General features: G+C 45.6%; 1 protein-coding gene across 3 annotated transcripts in view; it reads left to right on the top strand.

Annotated features, from left to right (window-relative positions):
- The first annotated feature begins 1,741 nt into the window (after nucleotides 1-1,741).
- PDSS1 (decaprenyl diphosphate synthase subunit 1) overlaps nucleotides 1,742-16,848 on the top strand; it is a 37,883-nt gene continuing 22,776 nt past the window's right edge. Inside the window, exons 1-4 of one of the 3 annotated variants that reach the window (XM_045533445.1) lie at nucleotides 1,742-1,903; nucleotides 6,668-6,732; nucleotides 7,170-7,290; nucleotides 9,971-10,101. In XM_045533445.1, coding sequence (XP_045389401.1) covers nucleotides 1,859-1,903; nucleotides 6,668-6,732; nucleotides 7,170-7,290; nucleotides 9,971-10,101 — 362 coding nt within the window. In that variant the 5' untranslated portion in view covers nucleotides 1,742-1,858. Of the gene's footprint in view, nucleotides 1,904-3,212; nucleotides 3,225-6,667; nucleotides 6,733-7,169; nucleotides 7,291-9,970; nucleotides 10,102-16,005; nucleotides 16,100-16,848 lie in introns of those variants that run through there. The other 2 variants (XM_045533451.1, XM_045533460.1) reach the window with 2 other exon arrangements.

The following is a 16,848-nucleotide window of genomic DNA, read 5'->3' as shown; positions in this document are numbered from 1 at the left end:
CTCCCTCAGCCTCCCAAGTGGCTGGGACTACAGGCGTGTGCCACCAAGCCCAGCTAATTTTTTCTATTTTTAGTTGCCTGGCTAATTTCTTTAAATTTTTTTAGTGTGTGTGGTGGTGGGGGGGGGGGACTTGCTCTTACTGAGGCTGGTCTCCAACTCCTGACCTCAAGCGATCCTCCCGCCTCGGCCTCCCAGAGTGCTAGGATTACAAGCATGAGCTACCGCGCCCAGCCAGATAATATATTTTGAATACTATCATCAATACGGCAAGAAAATGTCTTTGAGTGTACCCAATTACACACATAGTCCATTTTGATCCATCCATACTGGTTGTTTCATTTGCATAAGTGTAGTAGGAAAAACCAAAGTTGTTTTTTAGCCTACACAAGAGAAGCCTGTTCTGTAGCAGTTACCTGCACTGCTCAGATGTTTTTAACTTCATAAACTCATGCTTGACCTAGTTGGGTCAAAAGAACCACTTTTTTTAAAAGAACTTTTTTTTTTGCTCTGATCCTGTGACAGATTAAAGAACCACTTTTGAATTTTGCACATCCTATCGGTAGGTTATTGTTGTTCCTTGTGTTTTGCCACAGAATGTCAGAAGCCTTAAGTAAATGCACCTTCCCTCCCCACTTAGCCTTGCCATACTACAGCATCTCTTTAAGAGCCAGGTTTTCTGTTCTAATCTGGCCAAACAATCTCTAAATGCAAAAGGCCTGCAAGAATGGTGCAGTGCTGTATTTGCCAACCATACAAGCTTGGGCATGCATTTAAGATATTTTTTTACAGTAAGATATTTCCTCTGTTTCCTCATCTGAATAAAAAGGGGCAAATGATAGTATCTTAGTCATGAGATTGCCAAGTACAAAGTGTTTATTGCTACACTCTACTTTGGCAAATTCTACCTCTTGGATGTTTCTTAGTACATAAACCTAATCTACATCAAGATAAACCACAGGTGCATATTAACTTTTATCTGTAAAGCACTTAGCGTATTTTTCACATACTATCCTTCAAGATTGAAAAAACACCAAAAAATTGGCTTATTTTAAAACTTTATATATTCCATGATGCTTTCATGTAATTAAAAAAACTACACTTTTAAAATAAATATGAAAATAACGTGCACAGCTATAGGGCTACTGCATTCTTTAATTCAAGAAGTGTGGTTCAGAAGTACAAGAAAAAATGTATCGGACAATCGCAGTTACCTATTTTCTGCACTATTTCCTCGAAACAGTGAATTTTAGGGGGACTGAGTAAGCTTATTTCTGTATGCCTAATGCTTACACCCTCTCATACTAGCTCTGTGTTTGAATGCACGTGTTGAATGCTTAATTATATTACGGATTTCTGATAAAATATGCCCCGAGGAGACCAGATGCGCCGCAGAGCTAAGGAAAGGTCTATGTGACCCACATCGGGTAGCAATCCTATACAGTCTCCAGCACCTCCGGGGCTGGGTAAAAGGTTCAACATTACCAAACATTAAACAATTTCATGCAGTTCAGGACACCCAAGGGTGGGGCTCACATATCCAGGTATGAGCAAGATTGCCAGACTATACCTATGAGGTTATCAGAAGACACAGTCCAGAAGTCGAGAGACGAGGCTAATGTAGCTTCTGTTTCACAATAGCCCTGAATGTGACTGGACTCGTTGCTAGAAGGATGCAAGAGGTTGATACTTCCGTCAAGCACAGGTTGCAACAGGCAGCAGACCACGGCGTGGCGGGTCAGACCCAAGAAAAGCAGAATAGGAAACTGCAGACTCCGGATCAAGCCGCAGAACGGGAACCCCATTCTTTGAGTCACAGTTCTGCCTAAATAACGCCGAACAAAAGAGTTGGTGGCCGCAGATGTGGCACACCGTGCTACTTCCTGCTAACGGCGGTCCCCTAAAGGTACATTTTGGCTGCGACTGCTGGTGTCACCGGCTCTCGTGAGCGGCTTCGGGGAAGGGCTGGTATGGAGGCCTTGCCCCACGGAAGGTCGCGCTTAGTGTGCCCGGGCCGGGCTCCGCCTCCGCGACTCCTTCTCCTCGCCGCCGAGCGTCGCGGCCGCAGGGCGGGCGAAGGGGCCCGACTTCCGCGCGGCCACCCGGAAGGCGCCAGCGGCCCGGCCGCGGGGAGGAGCGAGCGGCGGGGCCGGGCGGGGCCGAAGCGCTTCCTGGGCCAGGTTTCCGGCTCCGGGTCCCGGGAGGAGGGCCGCGGGGCCGGAGGCGGAGCCGCCGCCCTGCCGCGACTTTCAGACTCGGACCATGGCCTCGCGCTGGTGGCGGTGGCGGCGCGGCTGCTCCTGGAGGCCCGCGGCGCGCGGCTCCGGGCCGGGCTCCCAGGGCGGTGCGGGGCCGCCCGGGCCGCGCGCCGCCGCCGACGCCCGCGCGCAGGTGAGGTCGCGAGGGGCGCGCCCCGCGGGGCGCAGAGGTCACGGCGCCATTGACGGCCGCGCGCGGAATGAATGAGAGCGACGAGCACGTGCGCGGGGACCGGGGGCGCACGGGGTCGCCCCCGGCTGGGGCTCCGGGGTGGCGGGGCGCCAGCGGTGGGACGCAGCCCCGCGCTTGGCCGAAGTCGGGGCGCCCCGCGCGGGGGTGCAGAGCTGTGTCCTGGGGACCGAGGGAGCATTTGGGGCTGGGGGAGAAAGCGGTGAGGAGCCTGGTCCGGGGGAAGCGCAGGGGTAATCAGATTGTCCACTGGGTGAGGACCAAAGATAGAGCCTGGGGACCGTCTGCAGCTATTTCCTTTGGAGTTAGAGGAAGACAGATCTTACCTGGAATCTTAGAGGAAAAGATGCTCCGAGATGCGGAGGATGTAGTTGGCCTCGGGATAGTCGGAGAAGGGCTGTGGACAATGCAGGGCTGATGCCGGGGTGCACCGGACGTGCAGCAGGTGCTGGGAGGGAGAACTCACCTGGACAGGGCTGGGAGGGCACTGCAAGGGGAAAAGGCCAGGGATGTCGCAAGGGAGGACTCTTGGATTCATCTTTGATTTGACCTATGACTTCTTGAAGTCAAGTCTGAATCTCAGCAATAGCCATGATCCCCTGGTGCCTTTGGATCCAGTCTCATTTTTCTCCCTTTGCAGTCGGTTTAGCCTCCGTAAATGGACGTGTTTTTATGGCTCTGAGTCCTTCTGCACTTTGGAATGATTAATTCTCAGTGTGCCACGGGGTAAGCCCATACCGTTAACGTTAACTGCGCAAAATCTGTGGACTCGCTGTAGCGTAAGTTTCTTTCAATTTTGGAGGCTTCGGTTTCATTCAGATTTGGTACACTCATGTGTGTAGGTACTCGTCAAACAGCGTTTACCACTGTGGAATATATGGCATTTATTCACGTCTACTTTGTACCAAAGTGGATGCATATAAAAGTATCATCCAAAAAAGTCGTTTGGAGTGAGAATGGCACCTGGGCTGGTAGATAGACTAAACAGTAAAGAGAGGATAACAGGGGTGACAGAAGTACTGTCCTCACCAGACTTTAGATAGTTCTAATTCCACAGATGAGGACATTATTTGAAGAGATGGATGCATCCACCCTCTGATGCTACTAGATACCTCTTTCCTTTGACGCCTCTCTTTCTGATTTCTTGCCCACCAAGCAACGCTAGCCACAGGAAGTGTGCTTTTCTGGAGAGACTGTGCTTCATGGTTTCCATGTCTGCCTGAATGGCCACAAGGAGGAACTTGGCCGATGATGGCAATGTCATGTATTACTGATTGGTGTGTCAGTGATATATTTCACTTGACATTAATACATTGGCCCTCTGGTGTCTGCCTCAGGCGTGTGTGTTTTGGTTACTTCAAGTCTCTTAGGTCCTAATAGTCCTTGGGGACAAAGAGCAACAATAATTAAGCTACGTCTGACTCCCAGCACGGCTCTACTGCATCCTGATGTTTGCACATTCTCTTGACTTCTCCAGGAGTAGTGGGAACAAGTCTGGTAACCGGATAAAGACCAGTGTGCCTTGACTGTGCCAAATGACTTGCCAGTATGTCTTTGGTTCTCACCCAGCATTTTGTCTTCTCTTTAAAAGCAAATTCATGAGAAGCAAGGGTGACTTTCAGGCAGAGTGTGTGATGGGAAGGTAGGGGACAAAATTGGCACTGGAAAAGGACTGTTGCCCCTGCTCATAGTGTGGTTCAGCTAGTTTCACAGCTCTCTTAATACTTTACTACTATTCTGGGAGCCTCTCATCTCACTTTGGAAAACACTGCTGTAAGTCAGTGAAGCAAAAAATAGCTTGGTTGAATAGACACTGTATTAAATGTATACTGTGCACCAGGCTCTGAGCTAAAAGCTTTGTGTATACTCTCTAAATTAATCTCAGCGTCTTTCCATGAGTAGGTGTTATCAGAAAGATGTTACAAGGGAACACAGAAGTTGAGATTTGAGCCAAGGTCTGTCTTCCAAAGGCCATGCTACTAACAACTATTAGGCTACTTAGTGGTAAAAAGACCCCTGTATTAATTAGCTATGTAATTTGAACCCTTCACCCCAGATTAGAGGACTATCATTAGGTCTCAAACTGAATACTTATAACTCTTCCATTAAGGTGCCCTTATATATAAGTATTATAATAAAATACTGAATTCATATGAATTACCCACGAAGACTGAAAGAAGTAGGTTATCATATAATGCTGAAAGCAAAAGGGAGGATTATCCCTTGTTTTCTGGTACATTATATGTCATAATGTCCTTATTGGTTTAATGAATAATGTAATGCTGTGGTGAAAAGAGTGAAACTCAGACCTGACTTCCTGACTTTCCTGGCAAAGTCAACCTTTATTGTCTTTTTTTTTTTTTTTGAGACAGAGTCTCGCTTTGTTGCCCAGGCTAGAGTGAGTGCCGTGGCATCAGCCTAGCTCACAGCAACCTCAGACTCCTGGGCTTAAGCGATCCTCCTGCCTCAGCCTCCCCAGTAGCTGGGACTACAGGCATGCGCCACCATGTCTGGCTAATTTTTTTCTATATATATATTTTAGTTGGCCAGATAATTTCTTTCTATTTTTAGTAACTCAGCCTCCCAGAGTACTAGGATTACAGGCGTGAGCCACCGTGCCAGGCCTTTTTGTTTTGTTTTTTTTTTAAAGAGACAAGGTCTCACTCTGTCACCCAGTAGCACGAACTCCTGAGCTCAAGGGATCCTTCTGCCTCAGCCTCCCCAGTGGCTAGGACTACAGGCATGCACCATCGTGCCCAGCTAATTTTTTTATTTTTTATTTTTATAGAAATGGGGGTCTGGCAATTTTGCCCAGGCTGGTCTTGAAGTCCTGGCCTCAAGCGATCGTCTCTCCTCTGCATCCCATAGTCCTGGGATTACAGGCAAGACACCACACCTAGCCTACTGTCGTTTTAATATGGCTAAAGGAATACATGTTCCTTAGAGAAAAATCAGAAAATATATACCAAAAAAAGTAACAATAAAACACACCCACAATCCTATTTGTTTCAAAATAACTACTTTTAACACCCTTGTTTCTGTGCTTTCAAATCCAATTCTCTGGTGTGTGTATATGTAAATTTTTAGTGGTATCACATAATGCACCTAGTTCTGCAAGTGCTTTTCCCCTTTGATAAGTTTTAAACATATCTACATGTCAGTTTTTCAGACTTGACTTTTCTGAACCTCAATTTCCCCGGCCGTGTAGAATCAAGTAGTTGTGAGGATCAAATGAAATAATGGTGTAAAACCATATTGTAAGACTTTGTTACAAATAGAGTGATTAGTTTCATTTTTATTGTGTGCTAAATCCATCCTTTTTGTTAAAATCCTTTCTTTGCATACTCTATATAAGAGCCCTTTACCACATTAGATCAATAAATTAGTATTTTTTTAAATTCCTGAATCCCTGAATTCTGCAGTCTGTATTTTTGGGTCCCCGGGGCCTGTCACAATTTCTGGCCCATAATAGGTCTCAGTGATTAATATTCGTTGGAATCAATATTTGTTACCACCTCTGAATCTTTTAGAAGTGGTCCACTGTTGTTCTTTGATCTCCAATTAAGTTAATATTATCAAAATGTACTGCTGAGGTTGTTAGATTGGTTTTTAATGTTGTTTATCCTGAAGTACCATTTCCAAAGTATATTTAGAGACAATAAGTTAAAATAGGCAGTGTTTGTGTAAATGTAAATTTCTTCCTTACTATTGAAATCTTTTTTATTTTCCACCATCAGGGATGATGCTTTTTGAAATCTTGATTATTTTGTTTTAAACTGATTTGAGAATTTAAAAGAATATAATTAATACTAATCTTCACTGTCCTCTGACCAGTCTTAAATGGAAAGAAATTGTTTTAAAACTACTTTTCAGGTCTAGAAAGATAGACATGGATATGGAAACTGGCTGTCTTTCGGGGAAGAGGTGGATTATAGATGGTTTTATTTTCTGCTTTTTTATGTTTTCTGTAATGACAAGTATTGTTTTGCAGTAAGGAATGGAAACTTTTTAAATTATCCTTTTTCCAAAGCTTGCAAGACATAAAGATTTCAAGTAAAAAAGAAAGGAAGCAAGCAAGCTAGCTTGCAATCTACCTATTTGTGGGTGATTAAAAGATAAAGATTATATTTATCATGAATTATAGAGGTTTTTAATCATCTAATGGTATAAACAAGTTTTCCAGGAATATTCTTACAAGTTTCTTTATACTTTTATTTTGTAGATGCCCTGTTTTCATTTTGTGAAGCATTTAACATCTGCATTTCCAAATGTATATAGTATATCACGGTAAGTTTATAACCCATACTGCAACTACTAAAATTATTAATCATATTGGCAATAAATTTATATTTTAAAGTGTAGTGGGCTGGGCCAATAAATTTATTGTATTGTTTAACTAAGTGCCACAATATCTGCTCTATGTGATCTCTGCCTTTTCAAAAAAATAGGAATATAATAAAATTTGAACTCAGCCCAGAACACAGTGAACATAGTTTAGTGTTTGTTTGATTTTGTGGGTTCTCAAGGTCCTATTTATAAAAATGATATGTTGTTTTGCAAGAACAGAATTCTCTGTGTTTTCCTAAGTTACAATGACGTTTTCAAGATTCATACTTAATTGCCAGCAAGCATTTGGGCTTAATTTTCCACCATCTGAATCCACTGCATTTACGTTTATGTATGGGTGTACAAAACTTAAGTCCTATGCGTTTTGGTCATCTTAGGTTTCATCACACAACACTGGCAGCGTGCTGTTACAGTAAAACACGGAGTGGTGAGAAATACACCGATCCTTTTAAACTGGGCTGGAGAGACTTGAAAGATCTGTATGAGGACATAAGAAAGGTGAGGTTTTTTTTAATTCTGCTGTCTAGTAATGTTTTCGCTTACCAAAACTTAGTAAAGTGTTAGATTTATGAAAAAACAGCGCAGGTTTTCAGCTATGTGCAACACCATTGCAAGCTTGATTTGCATACGTCAGTTTCAGATGTTTCTTGAGCAAGCACGTGTAGCCCAGCGCCGGGCAGATGGAGAGTGGAATGTTCAGAAAGAGGCAATTGCAGAGTTGGGAAACTGAAAAAAGTGATCCAGGTAGCACAGCCTTGTCCAATGAGTCATCTCACCTTTCCTCTTCACATCCGTCACCTCCCTGTGACTCCTGCTACCGTCTTGTCTGATTTGAATGTCATGTACAGCCTGCCACGAATATGGCTTTCTTCATTCAGCCCTTTCGCCCCGGAACCTCAGTGGCTCCTAACCTCACGTGGATTCTGAATTGCTGCCCAAAAATGTCCACGTGCCCCTTGTCACCCCTCGTCAGCTTCCTCCCCCTTTCAGAGTTCCCCACTCCCCTCCTCAAGCCCCCAGGGCACTGGCTGTCATATTGTCACAGCAACATCACTTCCCTGTTTCTCAGCGTGGAGGAAGAGCTCCCTGGCTCCTGCTTTGTCACCGTGTGTGAGCTTGCCTGTGCCCTGTCTCCGTGCCAGCCTCCTTTCCTCCCATCTCAGAGCAGTAATGTCCCCTTGCTCTAGGGACAGCCCCTTTGGCTCCCTCCTCGGTCTCCTAGGAGGTCCTCCAGCGTTGCCCGCCCTCCGTCCTTGCTCTGCAAACTCCCTGGCACTGTCTCTTTCACATCCATTGGAGGTGCCCCGGGTGCCACTGCTTCATTTCTAAAAGGCCACACCCTGACCTTCCCTCTGTCGCAACGCTCTCTGCCTCTGTCCTTTCTTGGCCTTTCAGGCTTTCTCCTCCAATACGCCGTGGCTCCCTTCTGGCCTCTCAGCTGAAATTGCTTTTGCCCCGGTCGCTGGCAGCTTCCTTTTATTAAACCCCACGGGCACTTTCTGGCTTTTCTCTTCCTTGACTTATGTGGACACTGGACACTGTTGACTGTCCCCTGCTTAGGTTCCCTTGGTTTCCACGCTTCCCTCCTCACCCCTAGGCCATTCTTCAGTTCATCGCCTCCCTTCCACCCCCTTTAATGTTGGCATTCCCTGCGGTTCTGCCGGGTCTGCCTCTCTCTGTGTCCCAAATACCCATTTCCGCCTCCCCCTCCCAGGTGATCTCTCTCCTCCCGATTGCATTGTCCCTCTGACACCTGTACAGCTACCTGCTCACCTGGCAGCTCCATGGCGTGTCCGTGATGGCCTTACCATAGCTGACACTCTACTTTCCCTCATGAAATGGTTTTTTTCTTCTGGTTTCCCTGCTCCCTGAAGGTACCACCAGGAACATGAAAAGGATCCTGGACTCATCCCTGTCCTTCCCCTCTATGTCCTTCTAGTCTGTCACTTGCCTTTGGTCCCCCCAGCCCTAGGCCACTCCCAGGCCTCTTGTCCTCTCGTTCTTGCTCTTTTCCTCCCTGTCTCCCCCGGGCCAGAGGTGCCCCTTCGTGCTCCCAGGGTGACTGTGCTTACCTCGGTGACAGCACCACACCTGTCACCCTGCATGGCATTAACTGCAACAGTTGTGTTATTCTCTCATCTAGACCCTGGGCCCTTTGTAGGCACGGGGTGTTCACTAATCTCTGTGGCCTCTGTGTGTTACACTGCTTGGCACTGACGGTGGTAATTCAGTGACTGAATAACGGGCCACCTGTGCCTACCTGAGGGTTCGTTTTTGGCTCCCACTGCTTCCAGGGGATCAGCTCTGATCCAGTCCAGCCTGTCCCAGAGCGGCAGGTAGGACAGACACACCCTTCACCTGGAAGGCTCTCCCTCCTCTTCATGAATCAAAGTCCTGCGTTTCCTTCTGCTCCCAGGTCAAAGCTTATCTCCCCTATGAAACACTTGGCTTTTGTAGCCCCCGTTGATCTCTTCCTTCCCTGAACTTTCAATATGTTGATTGTGCAGCATTGTTTAGGCTACCACTGTAGTAGCTGCACTTCATATTTTTAAAAGTTTTGTCTCCCCAGTTGTAAGCTCCTCGAAATCAAGCAAGCTACACCCTGCACCTCCTCTCTGAATCTTCAAAATGTCTTTGGCTAAATAAAGGCCGAGCCAGACTGACTGATCCCTGCTTCTTCTCCCTGGCCACCTACCTGCCCCTAATAAATAGCTTTCTGCCCTACCCAGGACACCCCCAACCTGCTTCCTGGGCAACGACAGCCACTGGCTCCCATTGTCCCCATCCTTCTCCTCCAGCCTCCATCTTCCCAGCTGCCACCAGCCCCTGTGCCTTTTTCTATCCAGCTGTCCTCGCCCGGAGTCCCTGGGGACCCCAGTGTATTCTTCTCCCTCCTGCTGCCTCCTAGACGCGTACAGTGTCTGAGGCTGTGAACAGTGCAGGCGGCTGCACCTGCTCTGGCATTCGGGCCACTCGAGCCAAGCCTGGAACTGTTTGTGTCCCAGCCTCTGGGCAGCCAGATGTGTGGCCTCACGGCTTTGGAGTTTTGTCCACCTGAGCGTTGAATTCCTCAACTGAAATGAATACGCTGCAATCAAACCAGAGTTGCGTAAAAGAAATCCCGTTGACTTTCTGTGCAGTTACGACGGCGTTTAAACACAGAGCAACTTTATTTCAGGAACTGCTCATATCTACGACAGAACTTAAGGAAATGTCTGAGTACTACTTTGATGGGAAAGGAAAAGCCTTTCGACCAATAATTGTGGTGCTAATGGCCCGAGCGTGTAATATTCACCATGACAACTCCCGGTGAGTGCTCCCTTTCACTCCTCTGTCGGTTTCTTATTTGGGAATTCTTTCTTCCCTGGGGCTACTGTTTCATTTCCCACTTCAAGAGTAGCATATATCCAAGAATTCACTTTGTGACCCATAGATTGTGACTTTGAGTCACTAAAGGCACTCTGGACTCTACTCTAGCCCAGCCATCTTCCTTTTGCAGACTTTTTAATGTCCATTGAAGAACAACTTTAGCTGCAAATTAACATTTTAGAAAAGTGTTAAGAGCCAAATTTAACGTTCTTGTTAGGAAGTAAGGAGTACAAGGATGTGTGAATACATTTAACCATTGTACGTGTGGGGCAGTTAGTGCAAAGGTCGATTGTTCTAGAGAGGTTAGGTGGCCTTTATCTTGGGCAACACACACCCTGGGGCGCCTGCTCCCCTGTGACCTTCTGATCATATAAAAGAGAAATTTTCTTTAAAGAAGACATTGTAACTCTTAGCTTTTAAATATATATAAAAATTTAAAATATTAAGAAGACAACCGCAACATTTGGATATTAAAGGAAATCTTAAAAGGGAAAAGGATTTTCTGAGTTACCTCATGCAGCGAGCAATCTTCTCTTTCCATCCTTCCCTCCATTCCGTTTTTTTTAGTTGCTATGGATACAGAGGAGTTGTGCATATTTATGGGGTGCATGTGATATTTCGATCCAGGCTTACAATGTGTAATGATCAAATCAGGGTAATTGGGGTGTCCATCACCTCAGGCATTTATCATTCCTTTGGGTTAGGAACATTCAATTCCACTCTATTATTTTAAAGTATATAATAATTGGAAATATACAATGCATTATTGTTAACTGTAGTTGCCCTATTGTGTCTCCAAACACAAGATCTTGTTCCTTCTATCTAACTGTATTTTTGTAACTACTAATCATATTCAGTCATTCAGTATATATATTATTTACATATAATATATATAAAATGTTGTATTCTGCTTTGTTTTACTGTTGTTTTTTAAACTCTTTCCCATGTTGCTGAACTGTCTTCATAATTACATCATATAATCTATTGATGGAAATTCCAATAGAGCATGAAGTACCAATACATTTCCCTAGTGTGGAACATTTGCATCAGATTTCCTCTCAGCAGATAACACTTTAAAGCATGCCTAAGATTAGTCAGCACTGACTTAAATGATGCTGTAAATAAAAAGCATCAGATACGGCTGCTTAGCGGCTGCCCACCTCTGCCCACACCTGCTGTGCCTGCCCCTGTGCCCTCCGTGTCCAGCACGTCACACCGTGCTCAGGGTTGGCTTGCACTTGCACTGGACCTTTCAAAGAGCTCACAGTATATTTTGAGCAAGTAGCGAAATCTCTGGCAGTGACATTTTAACCATCGTCAGGACCACTTTCACTTTACCTGGGAGGCACAGGCAGCAGAAAAGCTCCCTCTGGACCAACCTTGAACTACATCTCACGTGGTCTGGGGCAGAGTTACCGAGCCTTGGCACTAGTGATATTTTGGGCCGCATCATTCTTTATTGGGGGCTGGGGGCTGTCCTGTGCATTACAGAATGTTCAGCAGCGTCCCTGGCCTGTACGCACTAGACGCCCCCCAGTTGGTAACAACCAAAAAATGTTCCCAGACACTGTCAACATGTGCCATGCAGTGCACAGTCATCTCTGGTTGAGAACCACTGGTATAGAGAGAGTGTTTATGTTTTTGATTTCTTAGATTAATACATAATACAGTCCATTACCCTCAAGAGGTAATACAGGAAGGAAAATATTCTTCACTGCTTTAAATCCTCCATCAGTCCTTGTCCTTAGAATTGAAAGTTTTTCCAATTTGCTTTACTGAAACTGTATAAACTGTTGGTTGCAGAAAACATGGGAACATATAATAGAAAAGGCAGTACTGCCCTCTCCAGGGGATTTTGAGTATAGCTCAGTTCTCCCTGTAAGTGATTGGAGCAGGGCTTATTAGGGTGCAGAAGCAGCGTCCCACGTGGGGACGAGAGTCTCAATTGTGGCATAGATTTGGGTCATACAGAACCCTAACAGTATTACTCTTCCAGCCCCAACTTCTTGAGAACACTTGTTACTTCTTAAGGACGCTTTGGATCAGGCTCTGCATGGGCTGTTACTTGGCTGTTACTTCCATGCCATGGAAGGAGGGGCAGGGGGTTCCAGAGGGCCGGGCCATGAGTGATTTGCGTGCTGAGAAAGGCGCAGAGCAATGGGGAGAAACAGTAGTTGAGGAGTCAGGAGCGGGACCACACAGCCTGTTTCATCCGGTGCCACCAGAGCCTCTGCCAGCCCCTGTGGCGCCAGAACCTGTTCCTGAACGTGACATGCTTGCTTGTTGGTGATGGCGTGATTGAGAGATACCACTTTGTCACCTGGCAATCAGAGTCTAATGGTTCCTGTGAGGCTTATCAGATACCTTCTTGCTTCCCAGGTGTGTATTAAATAGGGAATTCTAGAAACAGAACCTTGGAGGGGGTTTTAGAAAACAGAATAGAACAGATATCTTAAGAAATAGAGAAAAGGGTGGAAACTACTTTTCATTGATTTTTCTCTTTTTCCGTAAGCTTTTCAGTTCCCTGCTAGATTACTGGGAGCTCTTAACTTGAGGTCCATGGGAGTTATAGGGGTGTGTCAACCCCTTGAAGTTGACTGCAAAATTTTTTGCTAATTTGCATTTTTCTGAGAAAGAGTATCTATGGCTTATAAATGCATTCTCAAAGGGCAATGTGGCCCTGAAAAGCTTAAGACCCAATCTTGTTTCCTCTTTGTGCCCTGACAGCCACAGTCCTGGGTGGGTGAAGTGGGGGTGTATACACCAAATTACTCAGACGCAAAATGTCCAGAAAACAGAACTGTGCAGGATTTAGAGATGTGTCCCCAGATTCCCGCTTCAGTGTAGGATTCTGCCCCAGCTGCTGTACCGGGTACTGTTGGCACCTCTTCGCCTGTATTGTTCAGCCCCTTCAAGGATCGCCTTGGACTGTGCCCCTGCTAGAGGCAGCCCACATCCAGGGACTGATCCAGCTCCACTGTGCCCTAGCGGGTGTCAGGCTGCCAGTGGGCTCCATGGCAGACCAACATCTTCCTCTGCCCAGTCCTGTGTCCTCCCTCCTCCCTCCCCAGGTGTGGATCCCAGGGACAGTCCTGAGTTAACGTCCTGTACGTTTAAACTTCCTCATTGCAGAGTCTGCTTCCTGGAGAACCTAACTTCCAATAGAGTTCAGCAAAAACCCGAACTAACTGTAGGTCAGGACTCAACAGAAAATCCAGCTCAAAAGAGAACTTTATAATAAATAGATGTCTATAAAATTGCTCCATGGAATACTGCACAGTTATGCTAAGTAGCTAAACAAGCCAAACCTATCCTGCTCGGCGACCTCATTAAAGGGACCTACTGTTAGCATTGGCACACGGGTCTTGGCACCATCCATTCCTGAAGGAAACGCTTCCAGCACTGGAAAGTCAGTCTCATTGCCAACGATCAGGATCATGGGGCTGCCCAAGTTACATTGTGCACAGATCTGTTGATCTTGATTGTGCAAATGGACAAGTGGCATTGAATCCCACGAGCCTAGTTTTCAAAGCTGGACCAGATGATTAGATGGCTGGATTGTCACATAGGTAATAGGTCAAGGGTCCAGGTGTGATAAAAATCTTATATTGAGAGGAGGTAACTTTTACAGCTCTATAAAAACTCAGGGAATTACCAAAGCCTACCCTGGGAAGACTGTAACAAAACTGTGACTAAGCACCAACCCTATTAAATGATTCCCAAGGTCAGGGCACTGATGATCCTAGAACTGTTCGTGAGTTCTGTGTGTTCTCAATCATTTGAGCTGGGACAAATGCTGCTGTGGTTTATGGGATAGGCAAGAAGCTTGGTGCCAAAGGAAGTGGGGTTTTTTTTGTTTGTTTTGTTTTGTTTTTTTGAGACAGAGTCTCGCTTTGTTGCCAGGGCTAGAGTGAGTGCCGTGGCGTCAGCCTAGCTCACAGCAACCTCAAACTCCTGGGCTTAAGCAATCCTCCTGTCTCAGCCTCCCGAGTAGCTGGGACTACAGGCATGTACCACCATGCCCGGCTAATTTTTTCTATGTATATTTTTAGTTGTCCAGATAATTTCTTTCTATTTTTAGTAGAGACGGGGTCTCGCTCTTGCTCAGGCTGGTCTCAAACTCCTGACCTCGAGCGATCCTCCCGCCTCGGCCTCCCAGAGTGCTAGGATTACAGGCGTGAGCCACCGTGCCCGGCCAAGGAAGTGTTTTTGTTTTTAACCTAGGAGGTGTACTTTTGATGTGCCCATACTCACTATTAAAACGGATCTTTGAAATGTAATCTGTTACATTAATAGCAAGGGGCACCCACCCACTAAGGTGGAGATTTTGATGAGCAGATGGTCTTCATTTCCCTGGTGAGTTCAAGGTCAAGCATATAGAAGCTCAGTGAGAGTAAGAGGCTGTAGGGCGTGTCAATGTGGTATGTGCACCCTTTTTAGCACCCACCTCGCCAGGAGAAGGCTGATTCTGTCTGCAAAGGAATCAGCTTCTACACTTTTATTACCCATGCTCAATTTGAAAACACCAGACGCTGCATTATTATTCTGTGGCACCCTGGATGCTATGGAGAAAGCCCTGCACACAGCAGCCTGGATCAGATGCAGATCCAGGCTGTCCTCATGGGGGGTTGCTCCCCACATATCCCAAGATTCAGAAGCTTCTGTAGTGTTGCAAGAAAGTAAACAATATTGTGAGCCTTGTATCACTGATATGCAACTTTGCAGGCATCCCTGTTACCTGCAGCTAAATCTGAAAATATTCAAGAGCTGCTGCTTTCGGATGTCAGTTCTTTTCTCTTCCTATTCAATTGCTAACATACCTATGACTTTTATGATCGAGCTTTTACCAAACCATCATTCTCACCAAAAAGAAACTTCATTCTGGGCCTGGTGTGCTGCTTTAAGTTTACGAAGGTGAATAGGCAGGGACCAGGGATGGTGGCCAGCGTGTTTGGGCTCACAGGCATCGCTCCTGCTTTGAGGGATGGCGCCTTTGCTGTGGATTCCCACCCACGCTGCAACCGCCACGCTGGGGCTGTACTTGTCATTTGTTTAAAACTTCACATTATGTATTAGTATGAATGGAGTAAAACTCCTTTTTAAAGTAAGATGTAAGCTGAATTAAGGGTTTTGGGGGGGTTCATATTATTCCATCTATTTTTATGTATGTTTGAAATTCTTTGTTATTAAAAAGAAATGTTTTTGACCTAATGAAGGGGAGAGAGAAATGTCTTGCCTGGCTTGCTGAATTGTAGCACAGTCTTGCAGGTCTGAAGTACAGAGGACATAGCCAACTTCCAAGGCCAAGGGCCTCTTTTTCTCATGCTACCTTGCCTGTCACCTCTCCCAGAAGCTGGGAAAGGGTGGCATCTATTTCACAGTAGGAAGTAGAAATGGTGCCCAGCTTTCTGAAGGCATGACTCACTTTGGCACTTTGGAGATTTCATCTTAAAGACAGTGTGAGGTTTTTCTGTAATCTGTAAATTTTGCTCATCTCTCCCACCATTATGTTATGTGTAAGCAGTGACAGAATTTTCCAGATATACGCAGACACACATTAAAGCCTAATTGCACAGGAAAAAATATATCAGATAGAATTACGTAGCATCTAAAATATGACGTCTATTGTATGTAGAGGCTGTGTCACAATGCCCATTACACTCTAAGCAAGAATCCTGATTTTTTTTTTTTGCCCATGCAAAATGACATTTTTATATGCATATAGAGTGGTCTATAACATTTTAAAATATTTTAAGAAATCTTTGTTTTAATAGTTTCAAATTATTTAAAAAAAAAAAAAAGTGTCTCAGTGAGCGCTGCCATTTTACTACAACTTCCCAGCAGGAACCCCTGTCTGCTGACATAATTTGTGCTAATGGAAGTGGTGCCCAGCTATGAATGCATGAGAAAGGCTAGAGGCCTTAACAGTTGTTTTAAGGTAAGTTCTACTCCTAACTAGTAGGGAGTGTTTATTTTATTAGATCGAAAATCACTTGAGAGGCCGGGCGCAGTGGCTCACGCCTGTAATCCTAGCACTCTGGGAGGCCGAGGCGGGAGGATCGCTTGAGGTCAGGAGTTCGAGACCAGCCTGAGCAAGAGTGAGACCCCCGTCTCTACAAAAAATAGGAAGAAATTAGCTGGACAACTAAAAACATATAGAAAAAATTAGCCGGGTATGGTGGTACATGCCTGTAGTCCCAGCTACTTGGGAGACTGAGGCAGGAGGATCGCTTGAACCCAGGAGTTTGAGGTTGCTGTGAGGTAGGCTGACGCCACGGCACTCACTCTAGCCTGGGCAACAGAGCGAGATTCTGTCTCCAAAAAAAAAAAAAAAAAAAAATACTTGAGAAAATATTCCGAATAATGGCCTTTATATTTTAAAAAATGCAAAAGTTGGCCGGGCGCAGTGGCTCACACCTGTAATCCTAGCACTCTGGGAGGCCGAGGCGGGTGGATCGCTCAAGGTCAGGAGTTCGAGACCAGCCTGAGCAAGAGCGAGACCCCGTCTCTACTAAAAATAGAAAGAAATTATATGGCCAACTAAAAATCTATATACAAAAAATTAGCTGGGCATGTTGGTGTATGCCTGTAGTCCCAGCTACTCGAGAGGCTGAGGCAGAAGGATTGCTTGAGCCCAGGAGTTTGAGGTTGCTGTGAGCTAGGCTGACGCCACGGCACTCATTCTAG

Source organism: Lemur catta, chromosome 1 (genome assembly GCF_020740605.2).
Source record: "Lemur catta isolate mLemCat1 chromosome 1, mLemCat1.pri, whole genome shotgun sequence".
Taxonomy (NCBI): Eukaryota; Metazoa; Chordata; class Mammalia; order Primates; family Lemuridae; genus Lemur; species Lemur catta.
Note: the sequence above shows the minus strand (reverse complement) of the source record. Positions and strands in the feature narration are given on the sequence as shown.